The 21,241-nt window shown below is 39.3% G+C and overlaps 1 protein-coding gene across 13 annotated transcripts in view; it reads right to left on the minus strand.

The window, feature by feature from the left end:
• The window catches only part of cacna1db (calcium channel, voltage-dependent, L type, alpha 1D subunit, b), an 88,299-nt gene that overhangs the window by 48,150 nt on the left and 18,908 nt on the right, over positions 1-21,241 (minus strand). For all 13 annotated transcript variants that reach the window (XM_026154064.2, XM_080294980.1, XM_026154068.2 and 10 more), the window contains exons 4-7: positions 7,102-7,241; positions 6,314-6,456; positions 1,962-2,114; positions 462-658 (exon numbers count right to left, since the gene is read on the minus strand). In XM_026154064.2, coding sequence (XP_026009849.1) covers positions 462-658; positions 1,962-2,114; positions 6,314-6,456; positions 7,102-7,241 — 633 coding nt within the window. The remainder of the gene's footprint in view (positions 1-461; positions 659-1,961; positions 2,115-6,313; positions 6,457-7,101; positions 7,242-21,241) is intronic.

Raw genomic sequence — 21,241 nt, forward strand, 5'->3', positions numbered from 1 at the left:
CCTGTCAAACTGTCTAATATTTGGTATTTTTGTATATTAATCTAAACAAACCATTTTTCCCAATAGGCTGCTAGTAACAAAGTCCCTAAAGATAAGATTTAAAATTGGCTCTTAGTTGTCTAAATATGTTAACACAACACTGGTTCTTCCAGGAAGCTATGTGTCTTTATTTATGTCTGAATGATTCATAGGTCAGCATTAAGTAGCTTAAAAAACACAAATAACATTCTACTGAAAATAGCCAGGTACAAAGAGTGGACTGAATAATGACTGGAAAAGCAGCCAGTATCCAAAGTCAACATCCTACACCATGAGAAATCCTGGAGAACTATTGCTCAAGACCACTTAATAAATTGCAAGAAAGTCTGGCTCCCTGGAAACAACATATAAATAAATGCAGGGTGGCTCAAGACTTTTGCACAGCACTATATTTTCAAGTAGCATTGTAAATTTGGGTTTACCCAGTAGAGAACGTCAGTCCAGCCTTCCATGGTGATGCACTGGAACACAGTGAGCATGGCAAACAAAAAGTTGTCAAAGTTGGTGATGCCATTGTTGGGGCCTTGCCAGCCCTCCCGGCAAACTGTACCATTGAGAAGGCAATGACGCCCATGCCCTGATATTGCACATGGCGCCGGCTCTTCCTCTGCGAGGGCACCTGGAGATACAAAGACAAACAGGTAAATCAACATGGAAACAACATGAAAGCGACTTTAGATCATCCAGGCAAAACTTGTTCAATTATTTGTCACATCATTTCACGTATGTTCTTTGTCCAAGTTTAAATCTCATGTTGCATCTTCATTCTTAGTGTGTTATAATCTATCTATTTTCAAGAATGTGGAGTTTTTTTCCTCCAGCATTATTTTTAAGAGTTCCCCATCACTGTATTTTCTTTGATTCTGACATTATGATTGGATTATTACTTCATGCAAAGATAATAATAAAGTTAAGTTTAAGCTATATCCATGATAAAATAGGTATCAGGAATCCATAGAGCCATTCATGCATTCCTCTGTGTCACACTTTAAAATTTCACTGTTCAGTATTCTGACATTATTCCATCATCATAGGAGCAATGCAGAAAATTATGCTATACACTAACATTAATTACAGTTTGCCCCAGCACCCCACGCTTACAGTTCACTCACTGTAGATTAGCCCACATGTTAAACTTTCCACCTTTTTAATCAAATAACCACAGTGCTTCTACACACACAAATTCAAACATGTGGCCTCTTCCTTTTTTGGATGCATGCCCCTCTGACCTATCCAAAAACCTAAAAAAAAACACATGCTAAATGCTATTTTTCAGGGCTGGTGAACACACAGTGGCTTTGATTAAAGCGAGATTCAATCCTGCTCTGTCGCGACCTCTCGACTTTACCCTACTGTGCTTCTCCTGAAGTCACCAGGCAAACAGAACAGATGAAAGCAAGAAAGGGAGAGAAAGAAGGCGAGATTACGTGAAAGGTGTATGAGAGGGAGAGTGACACGCCACAATAACAGTTGTCGTAATGCAGCAAATCCCTGTTACTTAAGCTGCTTCAATCCCGTCAGTCAGCCATTTTAGACTATAACTGTGGTTTTATGTATGTGTCTTTGTGTACATATGTGCTAATGTCCATCAACATGTCCCTTTTTTTCTGATACACTGACATCAAAGAGTAATGGTAAAGCAAAGGTCAAGCATGTTTACATAATAGCTAGATATTAGTCATTTAATCACTGGATTTAATCCACCATCTGCTGTTCTGCCCTGTTTTCAGTGGCTTGTCACCATTCACATAGGTACATGTGTCCATTCATTTTCAGGGACAGGGATTGAATCCTGAGTCTGTTCTAAGGTGACGTGTATGCCTGTTTACATTACATTATGGAGTACAAATCCCTCTTTTAACAGGTGTCTGTAGAAAGTGAAGCAGACGTGTAGTAGCAGACAAGAAAGGAAGATACCTTACCTGTTTCTGTCATGTAACAGGTGGCATGCATTTTGCCAATAAAAAGCTCCAGGCCAATGATGGCATAGATAATAATGACAAAGAGGACCAGCAGAGCGATGTGAAGCAAGGGAACCATGGCTTTAATAATGGAATTTAAAACCACCTGTAAACCTGCAAAAATATAAAGAAGCTAAAGTCAGTCAGAAGAAGCATCAGTTTTACTCTGCGGGAATTGGGACAGATGCAAAAAGACAAAAACACAAATTATTTACCCAATCATTTAACCAAGCCATGATATGATTATCAATCATATAATGCCCATGATAACAATGATTATGCAAGAAAGCAAACAAAGGACCAAAATATTAAGGCCTAATTAGACTGTAAATAATGAATACGACTCCAACAAACACTAATGGTAACCCTTTACATGGTAAATCATGGCATTTGATGTTGAAAGGTACTGTAAAAAGTAATCAGCTGAAATCCGTACTGATACCACAACATTGCATCTAAATGAACATGAGTCTCTTCCTATTATTCACTAAATATTCTTAAAAGAATCTATCTTGGAAATATAAAATAAACAGACATAAATGTGAGAGCTGCAAATAACTTTTATTTTCATTATCAATTTGTCTTATAGTATTTTCTCAGTATTAAGGCATTTTCAATAAATAAAATACAAGAAATAATGAAAGATGAAGTTCCTAATGTGGGGTTAGTGATCGTTTTGTTTGACAAACAGTCCAAAAAAATACAAAGCCTGCAAATTTATTAAGAAGGTGGAACTGTATTTAACCATCAAGACTTTATTGGATTAATAAAAAGAGTTTACATTTATTTCTTTTTGATAACCAGCTACAGAACAAAATCTCTAAACGCTTAAAAAAAAAATCACTTTTCCAGTCAAAGTTTGTTTAGCTAGCAACTGGCACGTAGGCAACCTACTGTATGTTTTGCTATACAATACATAGGTATACAGAAACTTGCACACAAGCACTGTATTCACATTAGTGCAAATGTACACATTTGTAAAAATGCACAATTTCTTACAAAAGTCTAATTATATCAGTGGATAGGAATGAAAGCTAGCAAAAGATCCTCTGCTTTACTAGCTAACGGGTTGAAACATCCCAGCTAAATCAGACTGCAAAGACAAGACAAACGTTAAACTCAGTTTCAGTATAGAACTGAAACTCAATGCATCTTCATCTGTCCCAGAGGTACTTTTTTCCTCAGACCTAGCAAATGCTACGTTGCTATGGCAACTCAAAGAATGTAGACACATTAGGGCATGTGTTGATTTAAGGTCAAATGTGTGCTGAAAACAGAAACACTGAAGGAAAAAAGTATATAATGAATGATAAAGAAACTGGGTAATATGATAGGACCTACACAAACTTCTAAGAGCTAATGTTTAACCAACCATCTTATTTTTATTTTGGTAAACTACCTTTGCACTGCTAACAGTCAAGTGTCTTTGGAGGGCAGTGGAAGGAATACAATACTCAAATAACCCAACAGCACAAACTAACAAAAACCTCACTAAATAGTTAGTGATAACAGTTCCAGAAATGACTACAGAAATGTTCCAGTAGGCCCAGCCTGGACGTCAATAAAAGGTTGGAGTGGGTATAGCAGACAGTAAAGTTAGCAAGTCAAAGCACAGGTCATGCTGCTTTACTGTTGCTAGCACCGTGATTTAATTTTAAAGTGTTTAATACAACACAGTGAATATTTCACTTAGCGAGACAGTGAGATAGTGCTTTATCAAAATTTATACACTTGCTACTTTGTAATAGTCCATCATTCTTTTACCCACATCCTACCTTGGCCACTAAAAGAAGTTTTGAGCTGTTTCATAAACAGGCGGATTATTGAGATCAATAAGCCAAATAAAGACTAAAGAATATATAATTTAAGGTCTTTTTATTTTCAGTTCAAGTCATTTTTATTTTATATAAAGCCAAATCACAACAACAGTCATCTTAATATCACCTTTATATTGTAAGATAAAAATCTTATAATAATTCAGAGAAAAGCTCAACAATCAGACGACCCCCCTATGAGCAAGCACTTGGTGACAGTGGGAAGGAAAAGCTCCCATTTAACAGGAAGAACCCTCCAACAGAACCAGTCTCAGGAAGGAGCAGCTGTTTGCTGCCATGAGGGGAGGGAGACAGGACAAAAGACACATGTATCATTTGTGTGATATTACAAAGTACTATGTAGTACCTATGGTAGGGTAACTGACTTTGTGATTGCAGCTCATCTTCATATCTTTATTTTTTTTTGCTAGTCTTGTGCTTTTCATACAGCTACTATAAGAAACCTCGTTCCTGCATGTTGTGATTCATTTTATGGCTCTTTTTTCCTTGTTAACAATACTATCAAGATTACAACATCTCAGTGCATAATCACACATTTTTGGGTAGCTTGCTTGCTTACATAAAAACTTTAACAAGCATCCAGTGAAACTCCTTAAGGATGTTTTATTTATTCCTGCATAATCCCTGCCATCCTGAATGACTAAAAACTTTTAATTCAATATCAGTTCAATTCAATTTCATTTATATAGCGCCAAATCACAACAACAGTCGCCTCAAGGCGCTTTATATCAAAAACAAGCATTTAAATATTACTGAATGAATTTTAAATAATTATCTGATAGCAGTTCTAACGGCTTGTTATTACAAATGCTGATGCGATAACGACACCAGAAACAACAGACTCGGTCAGGGTCACCATGTCCTACTTCTCAACTGCATCCTGCCCATGTTTACCTGTCACCTTTGTTTGCAGAGAAAAACATAGAGTAGTTGATATTTGGCCATGCTGACTAATAAAAGCCAGTTAATTACCTTCAAATGCATTTAAAACATATGAGAACTGCTGTTTTGCCTCAAGGACAAATGACCAGAAACACTCCAGCTGCTTGAAATACCCTTTACTTGGGTGTTTTAAGGTTGCCATAGTGACTGTCTTTGCAGAGACAATTCAGCTGAGCTGGAATAGAAATCTAATAACATAACAGAGAGAACCTGGGGACAGCAAAGAAGTGTTTTTCACACAAAACACCGGGTTGAATAAAACATAACAGGCTGAAAATATCAACACAATGTTAATGTGAAATACATGGTCCCCTAATTCAATAAGTTCCATATTGTAATAAAACACAACTTTGAAATCACTGAAAAATTGGGCTACTCATAAGACTGGATGACAAAGCTAGGTAAGCACAAAAGAAGATGTGTTAAAGGTGTCTTATAATAAGAAATAAGAAAATGTCCCTAGTGCAAACGCTAACTTATGCTAACAGCACATGAAAGGGTCTGAGGCTCTGTCAGCTGTGTACCCCACCTCTCGCCCTGTAACAGCTGGAATAGGCTCCAGCCCAACTGTGACCCTAAACTGGATAAGTGGAATAAAATGAATAGTTGGAGCAGGTGGAACCATGCTAACTCAGAACAGATCATTTTCACTAAACACACCTAATGATAATTTAGACTAATAACACGCCGTAGTCATGCATTTAGGAGAAAATAGTTCAAACAAATCTACTGTTTTTTAAATTTTTCATTGAATTTTATGCCAGTAGGAAGTTGGGACGTGGCCATGCTTGCCTCCGTATCCTATTATGTAGATTCCATTACTATAGTGCCATACTCTTCACATCCCATATGTGCACAGCGTTTTTCATCTCCATACCATACTTTGCTCCAAAACCGGTACGCATTAATGTGTGTATCACAAAAGTGTCCCGTGCACACAGATGCTGGCTTTTGAAATGTGCACCAATAACAAGCCAGATGTTTCCTTCCTTACTCAGAGTCCATGACTCATGTCAACATGTGATCTGTTGTGTCTTTAGTGTTTTAATTATGTGCAAGTGACACCAATCCAGCTTTTGAGGATACAGTATTTTATGTTTGCTGGGTACACCCATTTCTCAAGACTATGTGGGTGTGAACATCTGGTTCCAATAGCAAACACGTATCTATCTGTCCCTCACTACACCGATGAATCCTCCGCTTCTTTTTAATGTGTCTCAGAGCAATCCTTCACATGTTTTGATTTCTGTAATTTCAGCAGCTGTTTAGTCCCATTATTTTGTCCCCAAATATATTTCCATTGTGTTTTGTGAGATTTTGGGGTTTTTTCTACTTCCATTGTGTGTTTCAGTGCCATGACAGGATCACGTGCATCCAAGCATACATTATCTACACTCATCTCAACTCAGTCACTGTGAAATTAGCTGAGAACTCCTGTGTGAGTTCATAGGGCGCTTAAATAAAGAGAAGATTAATTGGTTTGGACTTAAGGGCGTAAAACATGTACATTTATTCCACATTTTTATGTTTACTCACTGGGAACTCCAGAGACAAGGCGAAGGGGTCGTAGCACGCGAAAGGCTCGGAGGGCCTTGACGTCAAACCCTCCAGGTTTGCCTCCAGACTGACCACCAGAATCTGCATCTTTGGTTATCATCTCCAGAACCACACTGAACAACCTGGAGATGAGAGAGGGGGAGAGAGAGGGAGATAAAATATAGAGAAAGTGAGGCAGAGGCATGTAAGGGAAGAAGCAGTAATGGCAATGTGATGAAAACAGAGCAGAAAAAGATAAAAGCAAAAGAGTCAGAAAGCAATGAACAAAGCCGTGAGTCCTCTTTGTTCTTGTCTCTCTGTTCAAGCACCTGCCTGTGCAAGTGTGCATGGTTTATGTGTGTGCTCTTTACATATGTCTATGGATATTTACCTTTAGTTTTTCACACCTCATCACAGTTTACATTGAAGTCCCACAGGAGCCAGGTGGTCTACTGATAAACCGTCACTCTATACAAAGCCATATATTCGTGTCTTTGTGCGTGTATGAGTGTGCACTTTGGTGCATGTGCTCAAAACATCACTATTGTAGTGATACAGGACAGAATTTAAAAGGTCATGATTCATTTTTGATTGAGAGAGCGGAAGGCCAGATGTTGGGCTAAGTTGCGCAAATGCACAAATATGTGTTATACCATCTTTTTTCAAGTACATGGAAGAGAGCGTAGAAGATGTGCGCATGATTGGTTTCTTATGTAAAAAGAATTGTGTGCGTGTGCAAATGTGTATTTGTACGTATATCCTGCATTATGTGCTACCTGTAAACTCACCCCACAATGACAATGACAAAGTCCAGCATGTTCCAGCCGTTTCTGACGTAGGAGTTTTGGTGCATCACCAGACCGTAGGCAATAATCTTCAGAAATGTCTCTATTGTGAAAATGATGAGGAAGGCATACTCTACTGTCTCCTGCATAGAGGGAACAGAAACAAGGAAGAAAACAGGTGTAAAGAGGAGAGGGGTGGAAAACAATGAAAGATGTTTATTTAAACTTTGCGACCTTGTTGGACAATGGTGTGTGCAACGACTTGCAGCCGCACCAGGTATCTGTTATCAATAAAAGGCAAACGGTCAATGACCATGTTTTCAATCCCAACCCCCCCCTCCTAGCACATTCAACAAATGTAGCCTGCGTGTGCTGAGCTAGAGGACATGCTGACTAAAAAGACAAAAAAAACCCTGAAGAAGTACTTTAAAAATTAATCCTAAATCTATTCAGCCAGATGAAATCAAGATTAAAAAAGGTAATATTTCATCCATGGACATAAAGCACGTCATCAAACAGAAATCTCTCTAATAATCCGCTGATCAATTATCAGTTGAGTTACTATAATAAGCTTATAATATTGACATGAAAACACCGCTTTAAAATGCATGAATTTTCACTGATACAAACTCGGTGAACTCTGTGGTATTTATGGTGTATATCTCTTTATGAGCCAAGACAGCCTCGCCAGTTTTGTTTGTATTTATATCTATACACATGTAAGACATGTCTTCTTCTTCTTCTTTTTCTTCAGGCTGCCACAGGGGTCACCACTGCACATCATCTGCTTCCATTTCAGTCTAACCCTAGCATCCTCTTCTGGCACACCAATCCCCTGCATGTCCTCCTTCACTACATCCACAAATCCTTTCTGTGATCTTTCTCTTTTCCTCCTGCCTGGCAGCTCCATCTTCAACATCCTTTTCCCATTATACATGCACTCTTCCTCCCATGTCCACATGTTTGTGAGGTGTGACAATTTAAATCTAGATCTTAAGGAACCATATCATTCCTTAAAATAAAAGTTTGCTAAAGAGTCTACATATAAGGCTTGCAATAGTGCGCTGTGTTCATTCTGATGATTTATTCGTATTTTCATGATTCAGGCTTCAAGTGTGTCAATATAAAATAAAACTGAAACAGCATTTGCCGTAGTGTCACAAGTGCAGGAGCAGACATCATGATGCATTGAGAATAGACATAACACAACAAGCAGAAACAAACTTTCCAGTAGTGATGTTTTAAGTTAAATGTGGCTCAGTCCTGAAATGTTCAGGTACCCATAAGCATATCGCACAAGTGTTCTAGTTCAAGAATGGACTGTGACTCTGGTTCTGAAAGTAAAGAAAATTGTGAGTTTTTCATGAGTACATGATGTTTGCACCAAAAGAAAAAAGAAAAAAACAGAAAAGACAATCATAATATGTCTTTTGAGAGCTCAAGATTTTATACAGCAGCAGCATTGTGAAATATGATGTAACACCGGCTTTATATGGAAGGATGTGACTGTGGGTGGAAATGACCCCCTTTCATTCATTTGCATTCAGGTGAACCTCATAAACACAGCTCAGGGAGAGATGTACTGAAAGCCAACAACACAAAATCCAAATGAGGACGTCGCAAAATTAATGGCGCTGTGTGACTGACACATCATCTCGGGCAAAAGTGGTGCAGAAAAACCGAAGCGGTGACCACTAAGCAGCAGACATGCTGCCAGTGCGTATATTTTGAGGCCAAAAAACAGAAAAGATGAAAAGTCTTCAAGTCATACTGTATGTCCTGGTGCATCATCAGCATGTTTCCATGGTAACTATGTGCCCGGTAATGCAAATATGTCCCAGAATTTGGATATTTCCACATACACACACACATCTATTTATTGTGCTTACACATTATTTCACTTTCTCACCTCCACTTTCTTTTTCTCTCACACAGAAACACATTTCTCTCTCCTACGTATCTCACTCTCTCCCTTTCTCTCTCTTTCTGCCTCTCCCACACACAACTTTCTCTCTCTCTCTCGCTTTCTCTCCGCTTGTCATCCTCTCTCTGTCTCTTATTTACGAACCAAAAGGTTAGTGAGTCGGCAGGTTTTAAGGCCCATTAAGTTAAGCACTCCTGTTGTTGATTTAAAGGACGCAGACACGCAGAGCGCACTCGGACAGCGTGCGCAAAGATACGTGGTTACTGAAAGAGACTGACGACATCAGCAGCACGCACACTCAGACTTCACACCCACACAAGTGGGCAGAGAGACCTGCAATGATACACAAACTCAAACCATGCTTCTGAAAAGCAGCAAGTCAATCAGACCAACACTTTCACTGAAAAATTTTAAATGCCGCTGGCAATGGTGGCTTAAAGAATAACACTTAATCAGCAGCCACTCTAGGCTACTATAGTGTTATTTTTTTTTAGTTTTAGCTCTAAGTGCATTGACTCTTTAGATTAACTGTGATTATGCAATTTATCCATGCAGTCTACTTAAGATTACAGACGTATTTTCTTTTCAGGCAGCCACTGGAGCTCTGAGCATCACTGTGCAAACAGATGTACAGTAAGCCTACAAATAACAGGCACAAACAACAAAACATAGCAAGCTGTCGAGCGGCCACGTCACACCAGCGTCAGTGCACCCAGACATTGATTCTAAAGTCTCTGTAACAACAGCAGGAAGGATGGATGCTTCATTCTTCCAAAAGACATCCTGGATTTGATGTTTTAATGATGGTGGCGGAGACAGCTGTCTGACAAAATCTCCTACAGCTGACCCCACTGGGGGTCACAGCTGGTGAGTGCTAAAGCTATTCCATATGATGTCCATTCTTATCAAAAGCACTCACCCCTCATGTGTGATGAATGGAGGCATTGTCAACATGGAACGAGGATAACAGTGGTCACTCAGACCTGTTTACCCGCTGTCGTTCAGTGTGATCTGGAAAGTTTTAAATCTCTAGTGCAGGAAACATGTTTTTTTTCCAGTTATGAAACTTTTAAATTAAAATATATTTGTCTTTTATGACTTCAGTATTTTTTGTATTGAGTAGGCAGAATGTTTTCTTGGACACCAATGGCAAGTAATGTTAAATTTAATAAACATAACCCCGTCTCCTAATTTCAGCTGTGTTCCAACACAATGAAAAGATAAAAGACAACAGATAAGACTTGTATATGCACGGCAGTGACAACAGATGCAAAGGAATTGTCAGCATGAACTTCTAGTTGTTATGAGTGGCTGTGTGCAGACAGGAATAGGACCCAAGGTGCAGACTCCAGAGACAGTCGTGAACTCAAAACAGCTTTAATGTTAAACTCAAAATATAACATAACTGGAAAAAATAAAAATAAACTTACACCGGAGGACTGACAGAACACACAGCTAGGTAAACAGTAGATCGCGACACAGACACAAAGAAACACAGGGCTCAAATACACAGAGGGAGCAATCAGGGAATGGGTAACAGGAGGGAAACACAGCAGGGGCAAATCAGGCCTAACGAGACAAGGGGAAGCAAAACCAGACACATTAACATCAGACATGGACTTTCAAAGTAAAACAGGAAACCCATATCACCGACTGAACAAAAGACACAGACTCACATGCAGGCACTACAACAGAGGGAACAGAGACGTGGGACCAGGGCAGACACAGACACTGGCTGGACACGGGGATATAGCAACTAAGGATACACAGAGACGCGAACTAGACAAGGGGATACAGCTGACAGGGGAGACAGAGCAACTAGAGAAGACAGAGACATAAACCATAAGACAGAATTCAAAGAAACCAAAGACTGGAAATAATAAATAATAAACTCAAAAACCTTGGGTCAACGACCCAGGCATCCTAGCACTAGTGAGATTTAACTATACCTTTATAAGCAAAATTGCAATAAATAAGAAAAGAGTTGGCGAGATCACGTCATTATGCAAACTTTATTACTTTTAGGGGAATTTAGTGAGTGGAGCAACTCACAAAAATGTCAAAGACAGGCTTGTGTTTTGAGTGCCTATCTGTTCGCAGTTCAGTCTTGTGCAATATAAAACTGATATGTAAATGTTTCTGGGTCAAACCTAGAACTCATAGGGCTTTGGCAACTTTTAACAGAAAGCTGAAGGCTCAGTCAAACACGAAGACAGCCTATTCAGATGCTGTCAGATTAATGGAAAAATGGCCTGCATTTGTATAGCGCTTTTCTAGTCCCTAAGGACCCCAAAGCGCTTCACACTACATTCAGTCATTCACCCATTCACAAACACATTCACACACTGGTGATGGCAAGCTACATTGTAGCCACAGCTGCCCTGGGGCGCACTGACAGAGGCGGCACATGTCTTAAGCTTAAGTTTAAAAAACATTTTTACATCGGTTTGGCAAAGCTGTTAAATTTGCATTTTCTACTGTACCTCAAACAAATATGAGTTTGACAAATATGTATCAAAATGTTTTGATTTAGATCCAATACAGAAAAACATAAACTGAGATACGTCTACAAGGTCTGCAAACTCTTTACCAGAAATGGAAATATCCTTTATGCAAGTTTTTGTTTTTGTTTTTTTTAAATCAAAAACATGCAAATTCACTGCTTTGGTCTTTTCATACTGCAGAACTATCCAGATGCTCTGTATGAGTAACTCAGCTGCTGAGAAAATATTGGTATTTCAACAATGGCCATGTCTTTATCTGTGTCTTAATTGTTAACGGTGTTAACTGAGAGTGGTGTCTCAACAGCAGCTGGGGGGGGGGGAGCCAGTTAACGTCAACAAGCCTAACAATTCAGAGCTGTTTCTCAGTGATAAGAGCCTTCAAAGCACACATGAACACACACCTGCCTACATCCAATTTAGCATTCTTGCCTTGTCCTCTTGTTGTTTACACAGGAATGATATGTTCGCTGTTCTGTTTAGTGAACAGCTGACAAATTGTGTGTGTGTGTGTGTGTGTGTGTGTGTGTGTGTGTGTGTGTGTGTGTGTGTGTGTGTGTGTGTGTGTGTGTGTGTTTCAGCGAACTGGATTTAGGTCGTGACTTGGGAGTAAGGCCGATAATGAAGAGTGGAGATTACCACAGGACAATGGAGACAACAAACGTAGTGCATAGGTGATCTCACAATGCAAGTTGCATACACATAAAAAACCTAATGAATACACATTTGCATGGTAGAAAGATAGAAAAAGTTGTCATGTTAAATGTTACAGCTCATGACAGTACAACTGGAAAATAGAAGCTGCATCTGAACAAACACGAGACTGTTGGAACAAGAAGATGAGACCAAAGTGGAGATGTCCGGATGTTTGGTGAAAACCAGAAACAGCTCATACCAGCTGTTGGTGGAGGGGTACACAGGATCTGGCTACCTTGTAGTCACTGAGTTTACCATGAACTCCTCTGTAAGTATTCTGGAGTCAAATGTGAGGCCATCTGTCCAACTGCTAAAGCTTGTTAGAGCATACAACAGGACAATGGGTCCAAGCGCAGCAGCTAATCTACAACAGAAAAGCTGAAAACACAAGACAATCAAGGTGTTGCAAAGCCTAGACCTCAAGCTGATTGTAACGCTGTGATGGGACCTTAAGAGAGCTGTGCGTAAACAATTGCCTTTAGGCCAAGCCATTATGCAGACAAGAACAGAAGCAGCAGATAGCAGTAGGACAGGTGCAGGGATGCAATGCTATTAATTAAAAGTAAACACTTCCTGCATCTGCTTCACTTTAAAAGCTTTCCAGTGAAATTACGTATTATGACGTTTATTGTGAAGCAGCTGCGGGGAGACTTCAGCACTTCATGAACATGGAGAGGCGCTTTCAATTTTGCTATTTGTCTGTTTAAATATCTCGACTGAATAACAACCTGCAAGAACTCTTCTTGTTTTTAAGCCCATAATAAGGTAAGGATTATAGGAACTATCAAAGCCTACAATGCACAGAAGTGGATTTATTAAGTGTAGTCTTTAAGCAGACTTTGGTCTCTGCCCTGTTACATACCTAGCTATAGCACACATGCTATGATGTTATATATTAAATCCCTTTTATTCTTCCCATCCCCGAGGGATTCCTGGATAGTAAGTGGAGTGTGAGAGAAGCACGTGGCGCAGACCTGAAGCTGCCTCTGCATGAGAGAACTGGAGCGGGGTTGAGTGCTGACCAGGAGAGAGAAAAAGCGAGACGGGGTCGTGTATGTGTGTGTGTGTGGGGGGGGGGTGACACACACACATCTAAACACTGTCAACACACGTCGGTCTTTGGCCTTTTGTTCTGCTAAAAGTGAGGATCCAGAACGAATGTTGTGTTTGTTTTTGTCATGTTCTTCCTCAAAGGACGGCATCCCCGGTGTTTGTTTCCTGTGTCCGAGCTCAGTGAAAAATGCTCCTCCCGTGCTTGTAACAGGGATGCTGTCGCCATGGAAATCAGGCTTGTTGCATGTGTGGGCAGAGAATGAAACTTGGAGTGCTTAAGTGAGGGATACTCAAGACGACTGCCTCTGGTACACCCTACTGGTTTAGATGAACAGGAGATGCCCTACATTCAGTTTTCAGTCCTTCAGCTTGAAAATAATACTTTTACGCCATCAAAATACGAAAGACATTAAAGAAAATTTGAGGATAATAAAACGTATGATCCAAATAATGCACATTATGTGTTACTATTACTGTTTAATTGTTATAACGCTTTTTAATTACATATACTCGCTTCCTATTGTGTGGAGGAGCGATCAATCTGCCAGTGGAGCTGAAGACAACAGAAAAAGGCCTTTTGTGTTCACTGTAAGCATTTAGGGTCAGTTTAGTAAAACAGGATGGCAGCGAGCATTAATCTCCTTGTGCAAAATGACTTTGTACACTATGGCATAAGATGCGTTTGCTTCCCGTAGAGAGCAGCACAAACTGAGGTCCATCCACTCCCAGTGAAACAGCTTAATTGATTTAAGGAGGAGCAGCGAGTCCTGTAAGCTCCAAAATCCCCTGTTTTGGGAGCTAGACAAGAAATTTTGCTTGCTTGAGCTAAAGCCAAAAGAGCTGACAGTCTGTGTGCAGCGGATGAACAAAATGTCCTAGTTGATGTTTTTGGACTTACAGAGACTCTAGACCATGTTTTCAATCAAGCACAGTTTGGGTTATGAGCACTCAGGTAGAGCTGTGCTGTTGATATGAAAAGATTTAAAAGGTTATGCTCCATGTGAGCTTAATGATTGCAATGCAGCAGCTACATTTCTTTAGTATTTTAACTGGGCTGTGCGACAGATGATTGGCAGCTCTTTTCTGCACACCAGTCCTTCACTAGACTGGACAAATGCGCAAATTGCTGCACTGCCAGTTTTAAGAGCAAACTCTGGTACATTTGTGTTTTCTTTAATAAATCTAAATTGCCACACACATAAATGAATGCCCCTGAAAACCAAATCAATCAGATGATCTAGCAATTACAAGGTGACAGTGGGAAGAAAAAAAATCCCTTGTAACAGGAAGAAACCTCACTCCAACAGGGTCAGCCTTCTGCAGTGTTCTACTCTAAATTCTACCCACTTTAACGCATTTAATTACATGTAAATTTTCCATGTAATTGTGTTACAAAAGTACAGTGTCACATGTTAAATTTAATGGAATCTGGTCAAATGAATGTATTTTGCATCCATTCAGTTTATGTCAAGCAGATTTGCAAAGATATTATAGGTATTTGCAACAAACAACGTTTCTATACTTCAGCTGCATTTAACACAAAACTCTTGCTTCGAGTTTATTGAGAGTAAAAAAATATTTTTTTAACGTGTGGGGGAGGGGGAAAGAGAAGACGAAAAGGAGAGTACAGGGAGGACGGATGAAGCACAGACTATGGGAGAGAGAAGACAGATTTTTGCAGTGTGCACAAATGTGGAATAATATTTTGTATCACATGGTAGATATCTGTGGACAAGTAGTTGTTCTTATTATAGTATTTTCTACTCCACTTGGAGGACATGTGTAGGTGGTACCCTTGTTTGCACATTCAGAAAAATTGAGAGGGCACGTGGACGTCTGCCTCACATTCAGCCTCTGAAGTTAATGTGGGACAAAAGCAAGTGTTCACATACGCTGAGACAGTACAACCCCCATGTTAGCATGTATGTCAACCGAACAGGACTGAAATAGTTTAAAATATAATTATTATTTTTTTACAAGAGCATATGCAAAGCATCTTTGTGCAGTGCTCATCTTTAGCTAACTGCCTGGCATGTATCTGATCAGGTTAGCCCTTAAATCATATAATGAAGTGATCATTCACTATTCACTGTAAGGATACACTCATATAATAATATGGAGTCTAAAAGAGGCAGAGCGCAGCGCGTGTATTTCTGTGTTTACATTGGCCAGTGTGTGCGTACGTGATGTGAACGTGTGTAACCATGATGACTCAATGTAACGCTCTGTGACTTTTCCCTCACAGAATAATTATATTAATTTGATATAATTGAGTTTCATTTTAACATGCACAGAGCACAGTTCTTCATGCAGGCGGTCAGTCTGCTCTGCATAAGCATGGCTCGTGTTTTTGCTGTTGTCTTGGGAAACTGCAACAGAAAAGTTGATGAGTATAAATGCAACGACATCACAGCGAGCCAGAGAGAAAAGAGCAGTGGACAATGAAGGGCAATGCATATGTGAGGAAAAAGGAAAATCACATATGCAGATAAAAAAAATTTTTTAAAACTACTAACAGAATTGGATTAGTGTGAAATTAGTGTTTCTGTATATGATATCTTATAACTTTCACATTACCTTGTTGGATAAAATATAAGAGTTAAGCGTGAAACAGAAACCTTTAAATACACACTGGTAACTTAAAATAAGCATAACATGCTTCACACAGGTAGTGAATCAGAATGAGTTACATACAGTGCAGTTATTCCTGCATGCTTGCTGTATACGTACACTCTGTCAATAGACTGTGGTAAAATGATAAGAATCAATTATTGTGTTCTCCAATATGAGAAAGTGGGAGCAGCAGTGGTGATTTGGCTGTACTCTGCAAGTGCCACATTATGTTGTGTGAATCTTTGCAGTTATGCTAGCAAGTAATTTTTTTTGCACTCTCCCAGTACACATGACCACCTAATTCATTATTTGAAAGTGGTTTGGCAGTCTTGGTTAGGATTAGTTGTCCTGATCTCACCTACAGATCTGCAGTAGTAGTTAAAGAATATATTATGCAAACCAAAGCACTGATCAACTGTGTGTTAATGCTTGAAAATGTGTCAGTCTATCAAAAACAATAATAATAATGCAAATGCAGAGAGTAACAACGGCCAAAAACACTCTCACTAAACTGTGAAAACGAGCGCCATTATGTGGATTAAGGGGTTCAAATCATACTGGATCATTGTTAGTGCAGACTGTTTTCACGTTTATCTGTGCTGTTATCCTGAGGAAAGAGAAAAGCTCTCTGCCATCTTCGCTTCTCCTCCATGCTTCCCTCTTATCAGCCTTTGTGTAAGTTAAGGAGCTGCTGTGACAAGAGTCTGCTGTTGTTTAGCACACCGAAAGATAGCAGGCGAGGCAGAAATGTGTGTACCAAAACAATGCAGGACAAAAGCAGCTCCTCACTGAACGGCCTCTGTGGGCGAACACTTCCTTTCTCAAAGGAATTATGACACTGTTCTTTAGATTTAAGATTACCTATAAATAAATTTACATCGGTTCGGTGCAGTGTCATATGACGCTATTAGAAGAACCCATGGGGGGGGAAAAAAACATGCACAGATGTGTGTACTATACTGAGAAATAATCCATGACTGAATCCAGGAATGATCCCAATACTGAAACTAATTTCATTTGAATTGGAAGTGACACAATTCCAGACCCAGTTACATAAGGCTGTAAATAATCTGAGTGGACATGAGAGAAAGTGTGGAAATAAATGATTGGAGGTGACAGCAGTGGAGGTGTTAACTATAGAAAAGCTGTAAAATTGAGCAGTGACAGTCTGCAGATGGCTGCTATACTGACAAACCTACATTTCTTTTTCTGTCTGGTTCTTCACACCCTCGGTTGTTGAACACAACAGATTTGCTTTATCCTGCTGGGTGTATTCCCCCTTCTTCTAGCTCCATACATTAAGGATTTCAGTCTTCCCATCATGAGTAATGCAATACCATTGGCACCAGATGCACAGAGCTACAAAGACTTCAGTGACAAAAGTGTCCAGGCGTCCCGATCTCAACATGAAAAGACTAAAGATACTAACATAAAAGCACAAACTAGCTTTTTTATGTTCTTGCTGGTTTTAAATAGCATTCCGGTTAGTTTATTTGGATCATTTTTTACTGTGTTTGATTGAAATTGACAGATTAAAATGCTTTTGATTATTTTTTTCCAATGGACCGTCTTTTTATGTGCTTTTGATAACCCAATTTATGCACAGTATATATGCCTGAGTGTATGCGTGTGTGACTGTATGCTTATAATCGATCACAAACAAGGAACATCACCATGCCTGACCTGCCTAACAAATCAGCTGGGAGCATCAGAGCACACACACACAGAGAGCTGACGCAGGTTCAGTCGATGTCACTTCCCTCAGTGATGGTAATACGAGCTGTCATTAGGTTCAATGCAATGTGGCTCAGGCTGCATTGTGTATGTGGTTTGTGTGTGTTTAAACCATGGCAATTCAGCACCTAAGAGTTATTGTAGTATCCCATGATGTTCTGTGTATGAACTGCGATCCACTGCGATGATGTCACAGTGGATCACATGATTTGTCTGCTGATTGTTGTGTTTTTAAGCATGAAAAGAATCTAAATTAAATAGATCCCGATGCATGAATCGGTTCTCTATCGCCTAAAAAGGTGAAGAACCAAGCAAGACAAACACGAGGTGTCACATTGGCTCCTCTTTGGACTCTAAAGCCAAAGCCTGGTCTCTGTATGTCCTTCACCTCTAAAAAAAATCATTTTCTGTTTGTCTTTCTACTTTCGCCCTGTACTGGAAAAGCCCTCTGGAACAAGAGATTTTTTTTACTGATGTCAAATTACATCAGTAGCTGATGATGTGTCATGGTAATATCTACACAGGGGAAACCAAGGAGCTGTAGCCAGTCCCATACCAATCAGTGACAACATTAAAACCAACTGCTTAATAATGTATAGCTCCCCCTCGTGCAGAAAAAAGCGGCTCTGATCCATCGAGGCATGGACTCAGCAGGCATGGGTTTAATGTTGCACTAGAATAGTGGATAGCTATGCTGAAGTCTGATATTGTCCAGAACAGCTTCAAAGACTGTGGTTCTGAGAAGCACGGTGCCTCTGCAGGGCCTCTTTGTCCTCAAAAACATTCTTTGGCAGCTACACTACCACCTCTGCTAACTAACTTTATGAGAGTGTTTATGCATGGGAATATTTTTGTGGACGTCTGTGTATGCTCTTGTGAGAGTGTAAGAGAGTGCTTTAGTGTGATTCTGTCAGCAGGCCATTGCATGGTTGTTTGTGAGGTCACGGACATGTAGGTGAATCAACCAGACAGCCAGAAGCAGGCCAATCAGCTCCTATTAGCCCGTTTCCCTTTGGTCTTAATCAGATTAATGACAGCCAGAAAGGCTCAGGATGTCCTGCTCAAAGCAATGAGCAGGACATCAACAGAAGAGCCACCGATATTCCCATCTTTTTATTCTTAGGAGAAGAGGAAAGTTTTTCACAAAGATTATATCGGGCTGTGATAGAACCTTTTATCATGTATATTTCTCTCGTTTAAAAGCATATATATTTTAAGCTTTCATGAAAATGCTGAATTAAACAAGAAGGGTAGGTAGTCACACATGCATGCACACACCACTCGTTTTAATGATTAGGTCCATCTTTTTATCTACATGTTATATTCATGAGATAAACTGAAGTGGTTGCAATATAGACCATTACATATTTTCACCTCTACTGTTTATGTGCTGCAGGTTAGAGCTGGCAAAGATTCGATTTTTACTGTAAGCTTCCTGTCTGCGGCCCTCATCCCTCACAGATCTCTCATTTACAGAAATAGAGGTCTGTCCTGTGATATCATGTCAGATGTAGATGATACAGAGAGCTCTTTAATTCTCCCTAATTATTATACTGATAAGTCGTGACTTAGAGACACTGTCTCCTTCTGAAGGCCATACTTCATGCAGTAGTATGGTGTGTTTCATTATGGGAATCTGTATCGTCAAGACTAATTTATCTCCAAATTAAGTCAAACGTTATACATTTGTCCACGACCTGTAGATGTAGCTGATTATTAAAATAGATCTAGTTGTATCTGTTATATGAGTGTGCCAAAACAACTAAATAAAAGATAAACAACCAAGAAGTCATGTGAAATAAGATCAGATACTTTGCATTACTGTGTCAGAGTAGTCTGTCAAAAATCATGTCCTAGATGTGCATGTTAGAAAGTACCTCCTTTTAGTTAATGTCACTGGTTTCAGGACATCAGTCAGTCATTGCAAAGGATTGGCACCCAAGTATGTAAAATATAAATATAATAATTATGTATATAATTATGGTAACTTGCACAATTACTTTAAAGCCTGTAAAAATGATGGCACTAAACAAAAAATTGATTTAATTCCTCAAACATTATTGTAATGCTTTATTAAAATACTTTAATTCAAGCTAAAAATCTGCATTAAAATGGCAAATTCAATGTAAGGATGTAAAAAGATACATTTAGGAAAACTTTATCTCATGGACCTGACTGCATGTACCATCTTTGGACAAAGTAAAATCAATTTGGGATACACAGAAATTAAATTAAATTAAACTATTTTCAGATAAGAGATGTTCATAATCCAGATGTTGAAAGATGTTAAAAAGAGGTTAAGGTTAACAATCTTAACCTCTCCACTCTTGGCTCCTTCTGTCCTAACCTTTTTTTCCTGCTCTCATTATCACCTCCTTTTCCACCTTACACACTTCTCCCCTCTCTTGAACACTCTCCTGTCCTCCTTGTTCTCAATTTCTTATTCTTCTCTTCCTCCTCTCAGTCTGCCTCTCTCTCCTGTTGAGAGCCATCAACTCAGATACTGCACAAGTCTCCATGGCCACAGTTGTCACGGCAGCAGGCCATGTTGTATGTAAAATGCGAATGACAAACACAATGAATATAAACATCCAGTTAGTTAAAACAAACTGTAGGTAGCGCACATGCATGGAAACATGGAACACAGGGATAACACACAGAACCACACATGTATGCATTCCAACTCTTCGAGTATCTCATTATTTAACCCCCTAGGACCTGCCGTCCACATATGTGGACATCACATTTTGGGTTAGACCAAAATACTCAATGTTGCTCTACAAGGGCCTGATATCCACTTACAAGGACATTATACTGCTACTGTTCTATCGAAATTTTAAACGAATATCTTCATATGTGGCTCTTATTTTTCTTAGAAACAAAAATCTGGTAATTCTTTGTTTTTACATTCATCAGGTCCCAATCAGCCAAAATATCAAAGAGAAATTAAAAATGCATGCTGTGGAAGAGTTCGGGTCTTAGGAGGTTAAAGCCTGTTTACAGGTAGAATACTATGTTTTTAAGATCAAAAAGATAAAAAGAATAAAAACTTCTTTTTAACTTAAAAACAAAGAGGAAACTTGTGTTGTTTACTCATTATAGGCAATGTACAGACTCTCATGGCAGTGTCAAGAAGAAGTGCAGTTGACTGAATAGTAAAAGTTGCATAACAGTAACAAACACGCAGCAGGTCCACAGTGGCTCTTCATCATATGTGCAGCAAAGCATCCAGCTAAAGGAGAAAACTGGTGTATGCAAGAGATTTAAGTTCTCATTTATCCCGCCAGCTATAAACCTGCTTAGTAACAGATAATCTCCTCATCACATTTCCTGGTCATTCAATCCACTGCCACTTTCATTATTCACTCTGAACAGTTTTTGTTAGAATAATATACATTTTCATGTAAAACGCACAACACCTGCAGGACAGCAGCTTCACTGACGGAAAATGAATCACCTTTGAGCCCGAGTAGGTCAAGACAATCGCAGCTTATACAAAGGCTCATCCATATTACAGTTTGTTCTTCCTTTAACATTTGCTGCCATTAGCTTTTTGTTCACCGCTAAATAAAACACAGCACCTGGTCATTTCAAGCAGAGTTCATGCAGAATGTGGCAATAC

Source organism: Astatotilapia calliptera, chromosome 20 (genome assembly GCF_964374335.1).
Source record: "Astatotilapia calliptera chromosome 20, fAstCal68.1, whole genome shotgun sequence".
Taxonomy (NCBI): domain Eukaryota; kingdom Metazoa; phylum Chordata; class Actinopteri; order Cichliformes; family Cichlidae; genus Astatotilapia; species Astatotilapia calliptera.